The 19,534-nt window shown below is 38.3% G+C and overlaps 1 protein-coding gene across 2 annotated transcripts in view; it reads left to right on the top strand.

The window, feature by feature from the left end:
• The first annotated feature begins 1,091 nt into the window (after positions 1-1,091).
• Positions 1,092-19,534, top strand: part of LOC132551457 (uncharacterized) — a 59,498-nt gene continuing 41,055 nt past the window's right edge. The window contains exon 1 of one of the 2 annotated variants that reach the window (XM_060215599.1): positions 1,092-1,895. In XM_060215599.1, coding sequence (XP_060071582.1) covers positions 1,815-1,895 — 81 coding nt within the window. In that variant the 5' untranslated portion in view covers positions 1,092-1,814. Of the gene's footprint in view, positions 1,896-5,691; positions 5,780-19,534 lie in introns of those variants that run through there. The other variant, XM_060215607.1, reaches the window with a different exon arrangement.

Below are 19,534 nucleotides of genomic sequence, written 5' to 3'. Positions count from 1 at the left end.
CACCTGATTGTGGCATTGTATAGGAGGGGGAAAGCTGAGGTGGTGTTCCCATTGCAACTTTAAGAATCTTTCTCTCTTGCTCTCTGCTTTCCTTCGTCTATTTCATCTTAACACCGGTCTCTTTTGTTGGTAATACGTAAAAACTTGGACGAAACAGACCTCTCTGCCAGTTATCAGTACTGCGATCGTACTTAATAGAGTACTGAGAGACAGCCCATCATCAATAATAGAAAACACATCACATATGTATCCCTTAATTCGTTAAAACGTTTGATGCTTTAACTATCATATCTAGACGCTAAGGTAACGAGAGAAATAATGGCACTTTAGGTTAGTCAATAATAGATGTTTGTGTCCGGGCTGTGCGGGACTAGTATACATACAGGACTTCGGACAAGAGACAGGTCGACTGACGTAGCTTTAAGTCAATAACACAGATAAACACAAACATTGATATGGTAGAACTATGTGTCTTTATTCGTGTTTTCGGATAAGACGAGTGTTAAGTACATACTTATACACCACTGGTAGATAACTATAGTACCCTGAAGTCTTTTTGACTTTACAACATTAAAGCGAGTATATAAGTACATTCGTATATTACGAAATCACATTACTTGTATAATATTAACTCAGTATAACCAAGTGCATGACTCCTGGTTATCGGTCTGTCCATGTCATATATCTAATATAAATCTAAGACTTCCATGATTTCACAGACAAACCATTAGTACTTGTTCACAATGAAACAGCCCAGCGAAAGTGGGATTAGTGTAGCTACGTCAAACATTTATTCATCTGATAATATGCAGTCTTAACAGACCGCGGCGAAGCGTGTGTGATTCTATCGTTATTATCAGTAATACTTTATGTCGTGTTTTTTACATAATCGAACAGGTTACATATTGACAATGTAAGTAATTTGTTGGTTATCAGCATTGTCAACGTCCGTGTTGTGAAGCCACTGTACAGCGGAGCAATCTTCTCCAGTCATCTGTAGCACAGGCAGGGGCGAGAGCCGATCTACTATAACTTGCGAGTCGATCTACGATACACCGCATTTCAGCGCCGTGGCTGCTCAGCCTCGGAATCTTGACTTGGAACAGCTTCGGGGACTACTACAGTAATAGTCGTGTATACGTATGGTACCCAACATACTTCTACTGACAATGCAATACATTAGAGTGATCGGGAATGCTTGTGTGCGCTGTATGATACCAGTAGAAGAAATAGGTAATTTGTATAGGTCTATTTAAAGGTTTGGTGAGAAAAGGAAAGTATCACAGAGCTATTGTACTTCACTGTTTCGTTCAGGGGTTTGACACTGGCAGAACTATTAATGGGTACATTAAACATTCACGGGAGGTGACACTAAGGGTCTTTACATGACTGCTGGAATTACTTCCAGGTCCTGGACGGATGGAGAGGCGCCTTGTAACTACCGTGCGCCCTCAACTGTAGCGCCCATACCTAGTGTTGACATTTTCAGTCCCAGTAGCACGTGTATTGGAGATAAAGCGGCAAAATTGTGTGTGAAAAAACCTACATCTGTGACAGTCGGCTTACTTCTGCTGGTGTTGTGTGCAAGTATAGCTTATGATGTGTAACACATGCTCGGGACGTTCGTGTCTATAGAACGAATTATTTGTTGAAAATATATATACATATTTTATCAATAACGGAATATAAGGGCTTCGGTGGATGTAAAAAAAATGGCCCTCACCTGTATAACATTTGAGTTTACATTCCAGAGTTCCTTACACATTCGGAACTAGTTTTAGGTGTGGATTTTACGTTCATGGAACCATATAGTAATGGGATATGGAGATGTCCCTGTTCGGATACTTACCCTGGCCACTATGGGATTTATCATAAAAGTCGTCATTGATGCTGAGGTGGGTACTTTTCTGTTTTTCATAAAATATGTCAGACAACTTTATTTCAGGGTAAAAAAGGAAACATTAAACAAGAAAAAATACCATGAAGTTGAAACTAATACCGAAAACGCGTGAAGAGTGTGCAAAAAGGTTTCATCAGTTATACATAAATGTAACAGATTAGAAAAACATTGCCGTTTTCTTGGGAACATAAAACGAAATGTTAACCGCCGTACATACAGCACACGTGGGTCTCATCGAGTTAAAAATAATACCAAAAATATGAAAGGAATATCGTTTTGTTTGTCAACCTAAATGATGTTTTCTTTGAAAACAACTATCTGTCTACAAGGGTCTGGCGTCGATCTGCTAGTCGAAACAGCACCTGTTTTTCTCATGCACTTGGTGTAGCCGGTCTCGTCACCCTCGGCTGTGACGGGGCCCTTTCAACAGGCTTCTCCGTGACTTGCGTGTTATTTAAATTTACAACGTGTATTTAATAAACATGAACACTCATTAGGACAGCCAATGCAAAATTTCCCTGCACCACCCTTGGTGTCGCAGTGTTTTATGTAAACACTGTCTGTGTTTTTTTACAAATCCGTCAAACATTGCCAAACATATCACATCGCTGGTTATTTTACAGATAATATGGCACTAGGTCATAGCATTAGGCCACGTTGTGACCCCCAGGGGACATGCCCATGACCCTCGGGTCAAAATATCTCGTCTTATCTCCCCGTTGCTTGGCGTTTTTACATCTGTAAGGGCAGGTGCACGGGCTACTGCCTCTGGCAGACAATGTACACACGTTAGTACGCTTAAGTTGACAGTTGAAACGTCAAGAAACTTTTTTTATCTACGTACAACAAACGACTTGGTACTATATAGTGTAGTGCATCGTAAACAACAAAACTGCTGACAGATCTCTCACGACCTACTTGAGATGTGACTGAGATCTACAACAATTAAAGAAAAACTTGGACACAATATTGCCTGTAAAATAATGCTTAAATCGACTATAGTCCTGTCAGAAAGTGTCATATTTAAAAATAAGTTGATGGTCCGTAGCTAATAAGGTTAGTCTTCAGGAGGAAATTATAATTGTTGAGGACAATGTGTACTATTCTCTCGTGAGAGTGCGCGGCGGAGGTCTTTCTTTTTCTCCATTCATCCCAGAGACGGTCGAGAGTTGCTAGGCCCAATAGTTCATTGTGCCTATCTGTCGGAAGTGTAGCTGATGAGGAGATTTAGACTGGAGAGGACCACTCGCCCTTCCGGCTGTCACATGCTAAGAACACGTCGATAATCATGTGCAATGGTCGAGTGCACCTAAATATGTGTTAACGAACGGACGGATAGACAAATTGATTTAGACCGGAGGTGGGGGGATAATATTTTCCACCTACCTGGTATGAACCATATACAATACCTGTTACAAAAAAATAAATAAAGCATACGTCATTCCTTGCTAATGTGTCGTTTCTAACGTATAAATCCAAATTTTGGCACTTTGTATTAAATGTGAGTAGGGACTAAATTGAAAGGATTTTGTATGCTTTGATCTATGGTAGATATGAAAAGGTAGTTAAGCCTCTATGACAGTGTTTCAGGTTCACCGATGAATGTCACAGACCCTTAAGTGTTACTTTTATTTAAACAAAATTTCACAAAGCGAAGAGGATCTCATATCTCTATCTTTGATCAACTTGACCACACGGGCACGCAGTTTGAAATGTGACAAAACCCTTGAGGCTGATTATTGTAAATTCGATCGTCAATCATTTTCATTTAGAAGAAATCAATGTTGTATGTCTTTGATCGTTTCTCTCAAACGTCTCAGATCGACATTACAAAGGCAGGTGCATAGATATTTCATGGAGGTCATTTATATCGGGAAATGTAAAGAAATTGGTCTTGTGTACAAAAAAAAAACTTACAGGTAAAATAGGTTTGTAATGCTTCATCGCTTTGTATAAAAGATTGACCCTAGTTTGAGTAGGACTCTAATAGCGCCCGTTCAACAAAGGCCAGGCTGGGGGTCATTGTAACTGATTTATCTAAAGTTCAGGTGAACGGCTGAAAGGTGTGCCTGCTTTACATTTATCTATAGTAATTACTGCGAAAGGATAAACACATGATGGGATGAGAAAACGAATGTGATAAGAACTGAAACTCTCTGTAATTGATATTAGTGTATTATAAAGTGTACCGAACAATGACACTCTCGGTAAATCGTGAAATCCGATCAGACAAATTACATTCCGAGTAAATATCATACGTGCAATTCACGGCGTTGTGAATAGGTCATATACAAAACACAAAGTAAGCACGTGTCGACATTGTAGTACTGGAAGACTGTGAATACACATGTATTCGATTTAAAAAAAAAACAAAAAACAAAATTGGGGAATGAATTGTCTTTATGTGATATTATAATGTACTTCTTGATGTTATCGGTATTTTAATTGTTAAATCAATATTATCATTCTGAAATCGATACTGTAATATACCAGTAATATGTTCATGTATATTGTGTTATTATCGATATAGGCGAAAGTCTTTCAATATTCTTCAACACTTCTGGTTGTTAATCTGATTGTACTTCAGTTTCTGGTCTGGTATTCCACAATACGCATGATTAAATAACCCTTCAATTTATCCTCTTTATAAACATCTGGTGTCAGAAAGTCAATAGGAGATTCCGGATCCTTTCACCAAGTCCGTTTTGTTGTTTAGTTAGCAATGTTTACAGATCGATGACTGGGTAAATAAATTGTTTGATGTCGCTGTCGGCGTCCTGAGAACGACACATACCTCTGAATTGTAACCAGAAACACGTCTTATTAACAGTCGCTCTATTATTTACATGTTTCACAAGTCTTTTTTTATTTACTTATTTGCTAAATAAATGTATACACGCAGGGATAGCGCCAAAACACCGAAGGATGCAAATTAACGTCTATAATTAAATCAATTCTAGGCATTTGGACTTCTTCAAATCTCGTAGTAGGGATATGTGGGATTACTCTTTCGAAAACGTGGCATGTAATCAAATGAGTAACGCGACTTTCAACCTTCCGCGACATATTTACTGACGAATACGAAGAGACGGTACCGGAGTACGTTTCTTTTCAAAATTTAATAAAGAGAGGGAGAGGGTTAAGAAAAGTTAAAACAAATAATGCGAAGGATGAGCGAGGCCTTATGTTTAACAGTTTTAATTCCAAATAAACTGTTGTTTGTTATGCAATAAACAAAAGTTCGTGCATAATTTATACTTGCGAGTGTAACGCAGCTACAGGGCATCGCTGGTCTTGTTAACAAACGAGGAAACACGAGTGAGAGGCTTGTAATTAAATACACACGGTAGGATATTAATTGTGTAGGAGTTATAGTTTCGAAGTATTATTACTTACATATGTCATAAATATATCCATGCATCTGAGGCCACTGTAATCACTACACTGACGCGTAGTAAGATGCTACTTTCGGCGTTATTTGTACAACCTCAATGAAGTTTGGTCGTAAAACACTCTTTTGTAAGTTCTACTGTCACATGTCACTTACGAAAAAGTGTATGTCGCCTTTTAATGATTTCTACAAGCTCCCGCTCATGTACGTATTTATACATTGATGTTGGTAATTAGACACTGTAAGTATTTCGAGTTAACCGAACTGATCTGTCGGACAAAACATTGCCAGATGTCATGGATTTTATCTTTGCAAGGCAATCCACATGACGTTCATCGATGCAGTGACGCGAAATGCACCTGCATTGTCTACAACAAGGGGAATGCGCTGATTGTTTCTGGCAGACACGGATAGGGGTTTGTCGGCGGCTGTGCATTGCCTGCGTGTTTGTATGAACAGTGACTACAGGACAGCACTAGAAAGCTACTGTAAGTCCTACTGTTTGGCATCGGTGCATACCTCCCTTCCAGATCCCCCTACCTCATCCCTGATCACCTCACATACTCTAAACAAAAGCGTTCTACAACACTTTATCCGTGATTTGCATTGCCATTTACCTGAATTCCTAGAGAAAGCGCTAAATATATACAGAGTTCTGCGTGTTCTTTGCAAATTTCGGCTATACAGTGCATAGGTAAACATCCAAACGAAATAGCTGTCAAGTTTATTGACACACATGTGACTTACATAAACATTTGATTGTGTGTGTTACGGACGATCGGCAGCCGTTTTGTCTGTACAACGAAACACTCCCTGGCCGAGGCACGAGCCAACTGGGCTCCGGGACTTCCTCACGCAACAGTATAACACTACACGCGCGAGGCTACCAAAATGAACAAGTCAGCCAGGGGCATCCAAATTGCAGTCTTTTAATTAGGGATATTAATTATCACCATGGGTCTGCCCCGGAACAAAGCATTGTTGGTGTGTGGCACGATGTGATGAGCCTTTCCAAAGTATTCAATTAGCACGATAGTCGGCTTTACTCCTCCTGTTGTGACAGACGATAGGTCTGTCAGTGCTACTTTGCCCATGTTTTTTTTTCAATGAACTGGACCCACCCGCATGCATTAACCGACTCTAATTGATATTTTGCTTGTAACAAACGCGCCCATGCCGTGTAAATAGCAATGCTTCATGTTATACATAACAAAGAGACTGTTTTGACAGAAAACATTTCTCCTCAATATTATATTTTCACCCAACACCATACTCATCCCGTCGATGATAAAAAAATAGAATATTTATCTTATCGACGGACACATCTTGACCGTTCATAATCTAATTATGGATGCACGCGCTTCTTATTAGCACCACGCGATAACATTAGGCCTAAAATTAGCTGGTGACAAAGGCGATAGAATTACTGTCACACCTCCCCGAGGGATTTAATATGGATTTTCGTCCTGTACATATCGAATGTCTGTCTCTCCTTAAGATATGGGGCACATGATTACGCGATAGCATGCATGGCTAGGCATATGTATGTCGGTTAGTTACACAGTTTAAACATTGTTCGGATGTGTGTTGCAGATATAGCGACAGTCCTTGCATATACTTTTTATTCGAATTAAAAAAAAAGACATGTAGAGTCACACACTCTCAGCGTCCTGGCTCTGTGTATAACCGTTTATATCGCGAACATTGCTATGCCAATTTACCACGACGAATATATCACCATTTGATTAATGTTGCGCACGTTACAAATGTTATCCAAAGTATTGTGTCATGAAAGTTAAACTATCCGAATTCTTACAAATCTATTATCACATTATTTTATCCGAAATGCTACACGTTAAACTTTTGAAATTATATCTACTGTATCTACATTTCCATTATACGAAGTGGTATATGTTTTTCCCGAAAAAATTGTGTGTTTATAATTTCATTATCCTTTTTCAGGATATGATCCGTTTTTGCTGTTAGATCATTCCATTTACTACCCGCTTACTATGACAATTTCCACTGTATTGTATTGGCTGCAGTACCAATATTTGCTTTTCATATTTTCTTGCTAGATTGTACTGAGATCAAATTACTCCTGTAGAGTACAAACACAACTTCAAAGTACACTATCATGTTCTCGCCGAGTCTTGTCCTTGGTATAAGCTATCGATGTTCCATGAATAAGTAACGCTATGCACTGATGTGTTCCATATACCGCGTGCTTTGAATATTAGAGTGCATTCTAATTCCTTGCGGACGGTGTTAAAGCGTTGTCTGTTTAAGTATTTATTATCATTTTAAGACGACGATACAAAATTAGAAACAATACTTGATATTTTTATATGGCGGTCAAAAGTTCAGAAGATGCCAGTAAACTGGCTATATACATCGTAACACTCGATTTTAGGTATTGAAGTAATTTTGCAACGTCGTACGTACGGTATGCATATGTACATGATCCTTGGGTAATATCTTATGTAAGTCCCTGGCACCCCCGGGCTTGTTGTAAATGGGTGTAGATATTATCAAGGAACTCTAGGGAGTTTGATTGCTCGCACCCGGAAGAAACGAACATACACACACTGATTACAAGAAATCTGACAGGAGTGTTAACGCCTCAAGGCTAATGTAAGGGGTGCATTTCCATCGTTACACAAGTCTGGCCTTGGGGATTTCTCTAAGTGGATCGTGACTCGAACCTTGGTCACTGTTATGTCTCTTGGCAACGTAATCGTGTCGATCGCGGACGAACAGATGTTGAACTCTCGACGATAACGCCGTATGCATTTATTGTGCACGGCAGACTGGTCCTGAAATATTTCGGTTGAGAGGCAAGTATATTCCTCCAAAATATTATGATCTGGTCCCTGGTGTTACATACGTATAAAGGGGCATATTTCATACATATTACATAACAAGGTTAATGTCTATATTTCGTTCAAAAAGAACATTAATTCTTATTTGTGGCAATCCAATACCGAACATACCGTCTGTTGAGGCAACTAACATATGCAATTTCCATGTTTACGAATTCCTCGTGTATGCATATGTCTGGAATTCGATGTTCCTTTTATCAGGAGAATATTGATTGCAGTTTTAATCACGAAGATTACCGGCATCACCGTGTGACCTGCACGCGCCCAAGGCCAGCCTCGATCTCATGGATCAATGGTTGCTGCGACTCAAGGTTGTGGCCATGGTTCCCCCGAGCGGGTTAATAAATTTTAAGAAATCAATTATTATTATAACTTGGAGAAAAAGTAGTTTATCATTAAACACCACAAAACATCATCCGTTATCTCAACGACTTTTTAAGAAATTATTTCATTAATTGAAGAGACATACAATCATCAACAGAGAAAAAGTAGGCGGTGTTTAACAACGAGGATAAAAGTTTCGACATAGTTTATCTGAATTATAACTGTGTGCTCTCTTACGCTCTCCGTACCAGACAATACTGCATGTCTACACTATGGTACCACTGACGTGCTATCTGCAAAATACACAATTATTTTAATACGAAATCAATTTTGCTGACAGCCAGTGATCAATTGCCGATGTCAACATTAAACGTGGGCTATAAATCTTCACTTTTAAATAGTAGAGGCCTTTTTTAAGGAAATGAAAGTGAAAAACATAATAAACAGTGTGTGTTTTGTAATCTCTGTTTCGTGTCAAAATCGATTAAAGACAATTTCGTGAATTTTAAATTTGAAAATTATTTTTGAACTTGTCTGGCTTTGAAATAAAAATTGATGGAGTGCTTTTGCTATCTGTCATTTATCGGTAGTTTTCATCTCTATTGTACATCGTGTTTTTTAAAAGGTTAAAATATACGCACTGCCTGTACTTGTTTTTTGAAGTGACACACAGGAAAAGTTAACAAGTAAATAATGTACGATGGTATGTAACAGTCCTGACGTAAAATTCTGTCTAAACCAATTAATGTCACGAGTGACGGGCTTAGGTCATTTCCACAGCAGGTATTCAATTATCCTAATATTTCTATCGATATTGATCAATTAAGCCTATTCAATATCGCAGTAGTGTTGTGCGAAACGAGAGACCCCGGTAATTAATGACCGTATACAATTTCCCCTTACACATCATGTCCATTTCAGCGCGTACCTAACGACCACGTAAGATTTGTTATTGCACAAAGGCGTAATGGAAGACCAACAAGAATGGACAGAAGACTTACAGCGACTATTGCGGTTATTGGATGGACATAGCGCGCGAGAATCGTGTATATAAATGTCTCTTGATATAAAAAGTGAATCTTATAGGGGGATAGACTTACACTGGAAGGATTCTTAATAATATCATGCCACGTCAGATTTACTGTATGATCAAGACCTGTCTGTATTGCATTGGCATTTTATCAAATTCACACGAGAAATGTATAATTATTTTTTCTGTGAAAGATAAAACAGATATCCGATAGACGTTTATACCCGTTAAGGCCAAGACATTATACGTATCGCATTGATTTTATGTGTCGTTACTTATGTTAACAGCTTTGTAGACTATAACAGCAAGGGTATATACATTGAGAACAACATTAAAGTGAGTCGACACTAGACTTAACGTCCAATACAATGTATTATTATTATGTTCCCCATAACACCGCAAACGTCCACCACGATTCGCCGTAGATCACGTGATATACAGGCTGGGTGGGGAGCGGAGTTGGGGAGATGCTTAACTCTACGTCCATTTGCATGATGTCTAGCCTCAGACCGGTATCACTTCCTTAATGGTCATTTCGACTTGACACGAAATACTGGCCTGCATGTAATTAATGACAGCGTATTTAAACCCATCTACTCAGGGTATTTTAAATTCAAATTTCCTTCACGCATGTCCAGACATAAACACTATTGTCAAGTCGACGATGTTTTAGCATAAATCAAGGTGCCATTACGGTCACTGAAACTGACACTATCACGCAGTGGACAGTGTAAAGTGTGTCCGGGATCTCCGTAATGGACCATATCCCTCATCTCGTGCACATTTTGTGGCACGCGTGCGTAACGACGCGATGCTGGTCATTCGTGAAGGTCAATGTGTCTCGAGTTATTGTCTTAGATGATGATTAATGCTAACTGGACTTTCATTACCCCCATTTTGGATGCGGCGGTCAGCTTATATTGACCTTGAGTCTAATACAGCATTTACTGCCAGTAATAAATTACCTTGCCATCAGCTCTTCTCCATACCTTAAGAACACGGTGATAGTTCGCCTGTGATGAAATATACAATCTTGAATATTTTTTGGGTTACACCATGTCTCTTCAACTCTAAACTTTCAGTTGAGAATTATTGTGTTTGTATTTTGTATATACTTGTAACGATGAAAACGTCTCATTACGTGTATAGAAGTCACGACAGTTTGATCACCCCGCCCATCTACAGGTTCGGGGTATTGATGATTTTGCGTTTACATTCTATGTACCTAACTGTGTAGATGTGCCCCTCCCCACACTTACAGAATTATGGTGCTTCAAAAAGACCAAAATTGATCGTCTGCAAACTCTTCTTGGTACTTACACGTGTCATCCTTTCTTCTTCACCTGTATACTTTGCGCTGCACAAATGGCTAATGTTTCCTTTAACATGAAGAACGTGCGGTGATCTAGCACATTAAGTCATGTATAGGGACACGTCTCCACAAATAGCCTAGTATCTCATTACATACTAACGACATTCTACAAGATTCGCTCATACAACATCGACGCTTTTCGAGATTAGAAAGCGACACATCCGTTAACGGTTTATTCCCAACCCATTTCATCAGTCGCAACTTCATTAATTGTCTGTTAATTCACATTCAGCTTCCTCAGGAGTGCAATTCAACTCTACGCTCTCTCTCTCAGTAATCTACAAGTGCCCATGATAGTGAATTTAATAATCAGATCAGCCGTGAAATCAATAGACATAGCTATAACCAAGGGTCCAGTTTTATGGGGCTAACCTTCTAAATACTTTGTTACATATACCACCTATTTCATTACATCCTATCATGTTTATAATAACTAACGTGCCGTTCCCTTCTAATCAGTGTGACCTTTCTAAGCCATTGCCTTCCTCATTACTGATTTCTAATATCTACAATAGATGGGAAACTGCAGTCCAGCGAAAAATATCGCCTTTTGTCACCTACATTAGCGAGAGTCGGAACAATTTGTAAGCGTCCTTACAACCTAAATGACTCTGTTTTCATCTGCGAAATCAAATCAAAGAAAAACCGTGAGACCGCTAATATGATCTGGCATGGACAACAACGAATCTTCATCCTCGGGGTTCATTCGTGTCACTTGATGCTGTCACCCCGCAATCTCTCGTTTTGTCCCGACCGTGTTGTCTGCTCCTTTGGGAGAACGAAGCTGAGCGAGAGTCTCGCGAGAGCGGAATAAACGACAAAAACCTGATGGAGGGTCGAGGCATCCTGTATAAAGGTTTGTGTTTGGTAGTCCAGACATGTGCTATGCTCAATCAATATTATTTTATTCAATTCTTCTAGAAAAATCTACCGATATTTAAAATCCTAGTCGTGTCGCAGACATCGCGTCTACTTGAAACATAATTATACACATTTCTGAAAACGTTCTGCCTTAAGGTGGCAAAGGTTGCCTCCAAGGGGATGTGACCTGCCCGATTCCTGTTATACAGCTCTCAGCTTATTTGAGCGAGTCTGAAGTTTTTACAAGAAATCTACCTCCAAAGAGCATGATGACACCGGTGTTGCGTTGTTCTTAGTCATGTCGTATTATAATTCTCCAGGTTATCGCGAGGAATATAGCAATGTGTCTTTCGAATAGACATCCTCCCCCTGAGAATGTCCGTGACCCATTTGTGACCTTTTTTTCGTTCCACTCAAGCACAAGCATGACCTCAAACTATTTCACCAAATGCCATTTACAATAATTTTGGTAAAAGCGTAACTTTAAGACTTTGATACCTCAATTTGCTCGGGGTGGGAACAATTATCATTCCGCGCCGTTTTACAGAAACCAACTATCGTCAACCAGCCTTCGATTATATATAAATGCGAAGTAAGTTCTTGTGCTTTATTGTCTAAGGCCTTTTTACGTTGCTCGCCAAAGAAACTGCTGCCTTGCTAAGTAATAAAGACTTCTGTGTTTAGTGTCCCTTTTCTGATGTTTATGGTTTGTAGACAATTTTCTTTGACGGTTTAAGCATTTTTTTTTAGAAAACGTTGCTGAACAAAGATTTATAGAATGTTGGTCCAGACAACTTTTAAACTGTGCAATGCGTAATGGCTCCTGTAAACACACAGTGTATCTTTTAAAAGAGAAACGTTACAGAAAACTCCAAACGTTATGTTTTCACATTAATGACGCATTTTTAGTTTCTGGTTTGGACGAGTTCTATTTTATGATGCGTAGGTCTTTTTAGAAAACGTGTTTAAATTTTAAAAAGCTTTTTCTTCAACAGTAAACGGGGTTGATTAGCATTTAGAATGCTTTGACGGTACCTATAGTGTTTATACACTGTAACTATATAGAGACGGGTGGAAACACTGTACATAAACTTATCTTCTGTTCTTCTCGTGTATTTCATATGTAATCTCTATACATATACATCTATATGCAAACGCAGTATTCAAAAGCTAAACCCGAATACTGGCATTTAATTGGACGAAAAACCGCAAGCCCTTTTTGTGTCAGAGAGGAAAATGATAGTAGGGAAAATCACCCTGATATATCAAATGTTTCATTAAGTAATTTATGATTCAATCAATATATATGTATATCAATAATTTGAAGACCACACTTCTCCTTGACATCACTAATGGACACTGCTTCATTCCAGCGTGAATACTTCGCATGACAATCCACAGTTCCCACGTCCATTGATAAATTATGACCAAACACCATATAACCTACTTCCTGTCTCGTGTAAACACGATAACCATTATACATAATATACCATCGCAATGTTAACATGGATTCCATTTACCAGTACCGGATGTTCACTTCCATTTATTAGGAACTCCTTAACCGAAATCTTTGTGATTTTGAGCTAATATGAGACATTCATTTTCTTTCGGACAAAGCTTTTTTTCATCTTTGTTATTAATTTTCTATTGTAATATGCTACACGCTAGTCTTTCCTGTAATTTCACGTCGGTAATGCTGAATGAAAGAGTTCAAGGAATATTATACTTCCTTATCGTTCCATTGATAATTCTACAAAAGACTTTTTTTATCAGTAACGGTCACAGACGACTATTCTGAATTATGCAATAGCTTTTTCTTAAATGACATCAGATGTTATGCATATTTCATTCTTTTGACATAGAAAAGAAACTCTAATATATATCAACATCTGTTTTCAATATTCCATTGTGTACTGGGTATTTCAAGTTTTAAGAAAGCACTGTATGCAATTTCCATTTCACATTTGTTGTCTGTACTTAATCGAAATTCGGCAACAATTCATATCCTGTTACATTGTGATGGTAATCGGTACCACATTTACTTAGATTAGATATAAGCAATGTCAAATACATCTGATTTAAGAGCCAATAACATCCAATTTCGTTTATATTAAGTCATTCCCCCAGACGGCGTTAGATCTGAAATTTACACATCAACAATATCTGACAATGGTGTGTATATAGATAGTTATGTTGCTGTGTTGTGCAGCACTTTCTTTATTTCCTTCCTTGATTTGACGATAAAGAACGGAAATTCGTAATATTTCTCGCTAATTGCAACACGAGTTTCCAACATGTTGCGTTTCGGAAGCTTGTTTGCAACAAACGTTTCAGCTTCGTTAGGTATCACCAAGACGCTTGGGTCCGTGACAGTTAGATTGATGTATGGTTACGACGAATGACGATGATTCTATTGAGGCAGAAACACGCCCATACAACTAAGCTGCCTTTAGGCGAATCCCGGGAGGTTTAACACGAATAAATACAACTCTTTCGATGGGATTTTACATAATTTGTGGTATGAAATTGATATTTCACATAACATTCTTCAGTGAATGCGATGCTATATGGCGTTATGCCTTCACAACATCCCCGTCTCCCGCAGTGTAATGGTTTGATGTATGGTCCGTCGGAGTAATACTAATATTTAAATGGTATGTTTTAGAATTAGGAACACCGTGGTTGGGCCTCGATCCGTGTAGTGAAACAACGCTTTTTCATTTAGTCTTTATTTTCGACACTTTATTTCAATTTTGATGACAATTACGCTATTTCCTGCGATAGAAATGGTTGTAATATCGACAGGATTGAAATAAACGGATTTTATTTACCTTATTTATTTGCCTTCACAAAACCATGAACATTTTATGAATTTAAAACAACAAAACACAAAAAATATAATATATACATATATATATGTCGATTCTCAACACCTTTCAATCAGTCAAAAATCCCATAAAGACCAATGTTGATAGCATTACGATGACGGAGGTAGCCTGACTCAGCAGTACATCATATCCGGATTATCCTTTGGTCGTAATTCCTACATTGTCATCGAACCTCCTTGAAGGTCACTGAACCGCCCGGATGAACATCTTGTGGCAAACCCTCAGATTAAAATGTTTGCCTGCTGTGAAGGTTCGCCATGAACACAACATAAGTATCTATGTTATCCCATAAAATATTTAAACACACAATCAGTAATAGGTGTCAAAGAGGACATTTATGCCACGCGGGCTTGACAGTTATCTCCCATTTTAGGACTAAGTAGGGATTTTCTCCACAGCAGTACTGGACAACATTTTACCGACGGCGCATCGATGTTTGGTCACGTGATCATACACACAATAGCGACATACACATTAGTGTATATAGCAAATACAGACAGATGTTCAGGCGTCATATTGATCAAGCTAGACCTGTACATGTCAATATAACATGTGCTTGTTTTTTCTTCTCATTCATCTAAATACATGAAATATTGATTTTCTCATTAAAAAGGTTCATGCTATGAATATTTTTCCCCTTTGTAATACTTAATTTGAACCGATCAAAATATAATATTATTTATTTTTATTTCTGTACCAAGCTAATTGATATAGAGCTTTTTGTTTTATCTTAATTATTTGTTTTTAGCAATTAAATTTATTTCATTACCTAAACTGAATCCGGATTGTGCTGATGACAATTTTTCTACTCCTAAAACCATGCATAATTCCAACCATTACGTAGCAGTGCTGTCGGCTGTACATGATGTATTACTTAACGTTGTCGCTAGTATGACTAATTACTTCACCTAATAACAGAGCAATTAAAATCCTAAAATGTATTAATGCAGATATAAGTTTTACAATTTAACATGCATAGGTGTAGGACAGCATGTTAAAGAAATACCTTACAAACAACGTAGACACCACGGACAATGTTTGATGCTGATAAATATTGTTATTACAACTAGTTAGTTGAAAGGAAATGCTGGCAATGGTGATGAGCAGGGACCTAGAGTATCTTTCCGTTAGATTGTCTGTATGGCTTCTCTCACGCCTGACGATTCACACTACAACCACAAATAAACTTACGACAGATGTATGTGTCTGACATTTATTTGTTATGAATATCGTAACAAGGTTCTCTCCTGGGATTAAGCGGAAGGACTGCGTGGTGCCTTAAGTGAAGTCTCCATATTAAAGTTGTATTATAGAAGCAGACTGACATTGGAAAGTGTGTTACTGACACAATCAAGTACGCTAGTTGTTGTTGCTTGTATCAATGCGTGAAAGCTCATAAAGAAGCAGATTATTTACGTTTTTTTTATTCTTAAAAATGACATGTGTAAAACAAACATCTGTCTCACGAGCACAGGTATGTGAACCCGTAGATTAGGTCAAATATGCCGTAGTTACATTAGCTCACTAGTGTTATATCTATGGGGAGGTAATGAGGTTTTTTTGATGGGCTCACTGCGGCTCCGAGTGGATCCCAGCAGTGGAAATATATACAGTTTACAAGCAGTTACGATAACGGTTATTTGTGTATATGAAGTTTGTTTTTAAAGTCTACATGTCTGAGAGTGTTTAGGTTCTAACTGTATAACATGTGATGTATATTTATAATGCAAGTCAGAAAACGAACTCTTCTGTACCAGGTGATCTGTTATCAATATGTTTTCCATATGTTGTAACTCCAAACAAGGCAGTATTTATATATAAACTTAGATATTTATAGACATTTAAAAAAAAAAATGTAGTCAGTGTTTTATGTTGTCACTTTGGATTTTATGCGACGAAAGTATGACAGATCCAGTTAATAATTGGGATTTTCAGAAAGTCTCTGGAACATTATCGATGTTTGTTATAAAATCTAATCACTGAGTTATGACAACTATGAAAACGAATCCTATTTCTTAAGAAATATCAACACATTTGAAGCGGGAATGAACCAAAGTACTTTACAACTCTATATAAAGACATTTGTCTTCTGTACCCTCGATGCAAAAGTGTTCAAAGGTGATTCTTGGAAATCGGCCCTGTTCAATATTGAGGTAAGGGTATGTATCAAAGTCTGTATATGTTATGCCCTGAACATCGTTTTTTTAATATTTAATTAACTTCATACGTAGAATTAGATACTTAGCGTTAAAATGGTTCAATCAGTGCATATTGGTTAAACCCCATGAGAAACCATATATAGCTGTAGCTTAACTATTCTTTCTTCCGGTCGATCGAACTGCCCCTGCCAGTCTAATGGACGGCTCTCCCAATGTCTGCCGTCCCCTGCTTGGTTTCATTACACGTAATTACATAACGCAATATACACGGATTTGTTATTGGAGTATATAGCCGCTGCTCAGTCTGGACTCGGTATTGTACACTGCAATGTCAACAGAGGATTCTGTGTCTTTAATCAATTCCTCTCAGTTTGATTAAGATAATATTGTGACAATATGATGTTATGCATGGAAAGGGTCAGTCGGTACGATCCGTCTAAAAGACGGGATCACAAGAAAACACTGGTCTTGTTATACGTTTATCTTAAGTGATCTTGCTTCTCTGAAACGTCCAGTCAGATGGAAATGAGATTGGTGTTTGTCGCTTTTGATACGATCTAATGGTTAATTTATCTCGGGACACTTCCACCAAATATCCGACATGTGTCCGAGGTTCTTTGTAACTTATTAAGTGTCTACGGTCAAGTGCACAGCCAATACTCGGGAATTGCGACTAATGACATCAAACCACTCCGTCGCTCTCCAAATCGATCCAATGGTTTCCGTAAAACACCGAATAGACTGGACGCTTGAGGGAGTATGAATGATTTCCGACAATTTCAAACATTCGTCCGAAGAAAAATCCGAGTGCTTTTTTTGTAAAATGGTCATATATGGTGTGTTCGCCCGCCGTTTTGGTGGATTATGATTGTTTACCCATAGCTTGTGGCATATGGCACGTCAGAAACATTTGTCAATTCATTTAGATTCCCCTGATAACGTGTATTGAACAAATGCCATAAAAATCTGACCACGGGCTCCTAAACTAACGGTGTGTGTTAATGAACACCCTATAGGCACTGCGATGAGATTTCCGATAGAAAAAGGTCGTCAATAGTTCGGTTTACTTGTCCAACATTATAAAAAGCGAAAGATCTATATAAAGACATTATTCATACACGCTTTTTGATTCTACTAAAGCCGTTTGTTCCGTTTTCTAATGCGCAATATTTCATTTTACGTTTCCTCTTTGTGATGCCCTGTTTGAATAGTCAGGGTTATTTTGAGGTGGAACCTCCTCGTAAAAGCTTGTGACCATCCCCACTGAACAACATACAGGAGGAACATTACATGTTGTCTTGAGAAATCAGAGTAAGATTTCTTGCCCACGGATATGCTCAGACCTATCCATTTCTCAGTTTCATGAAAGATAGAACCCGCAATGGTAGTGAGTGACGAATCTTCACCTGCTTTGGCTAATGCTCTGTCGAGGCCCCTTTATAATATGTGCGATATGACGTTTTGATTGATTATCTGGATTAAAAAATACAATCACTAACGTAGCACACATTAATGTTTAATTCTCCATGAAATTCGTGATGAAATCTGACCAGTGTTTCAAAAAGTGTGTGAAGATTTTCAGTCATTGGCTACAGCGAATATGAAAACCCCGTAGGCGCCTCATTTTTGGTGAGTGTCTTTGATAAGAGCGAGTAGAACACGTGACCGGGGACTCTGGGGAGCAGTTAGTAGTTGATGTAAGGCCTATGTGTCAGATACGACTGTTGTTTGACCGCTTCTGACCATCTCTGACATAGTTTCCGTTCGGATTAACGAGGAAGAGACAATAAAACGCACATGAAACAGTTATACGAGGCTACACTCATCCCTTGTCGTAACTTCATCTAAGGTCAAGGACGCCTGTTTCTATTTCTGGCAGTAGACATAATGTAATATTTTATAGAAAACACTCATTTATTTTCCGAAATATCCTCCTAGATTTTAGAATGTAGGGCCCTACTTGACCCTAATATATGCAAATCTGAAATTGGTATTAAATGGTTATATTCACATATGTTTTTCGTGAAACTTTCAAACAAGTCGCTATATTCGTATATCTTCATATTGTGTGGTTTTGAATTTATCACTTCATAAGAAAATTAAAAATTTAGATCAACTTTTCACATTTAGTTTTGTCGTTTTGATGTACTGAACTTTCTTAGTTGGTTTTTTAAGGCGTAGATTAGAACTAATAAACAACAATAAGCAGGGACGTTATCCATAGCTTTGACAGTTAATGCCCATGACACATGACGTTGTCGGGATGACCTTACAAGGGCCACATCTACCCTGTATCAGCTCGCGGGCTGTTTGGCCGGATAAACGTTATCAGTAGTGTTAGTGATGGTTTACTGAAGCAAATCTGTAATGGAAGAGGGTTGATGGAAGGCTTCTCGCCAGTATACTATATCAGTGCTTCCACTTTCAAAGCTTCTATGAAGGTTAACACTGGACCTGTTCTGACAATTTTATGTCTAGGTGAAGGCTCGAAAAAGTTTTCAATGGCTTCATTGAAGGTCGTGTCACCTTATGTTGTAACAAAATGTCTCCAAATGTCACTCTTACTTTTCCTAGATATATCCGAATACCATGTGAGTCAGAGCGGAAGAAGGTCTTACTGACCTTCCAGAAAAACCGGAAAAAATCATAAACCAACCTTGAAGACCTAGACAGCTTTCCGACACACCGACGTAGATAATTTAATTTGCTGTGCTGTGTTCTAGCTTA

Source organism: Ylistrum balloti, unplaced genomic scaffold (genome assembly GCF_031769215.1).
Source record: "Ylistrum balloti isolate Yb309-2 unplaced genomic scaffold, AGI_CSIRO_Ybal_v1 Utg369626, whole genome shotgun sequence".
Lineage (NCBI taxonomy): Eukaryota > Metazoa > Mollusca > Bivalvia > Pectinida > Pectinidae > Ylistrum > Ylistrum balloti.
This window is presented reverse-complemented; position numbering and strand designations above follow the sequence as displayed.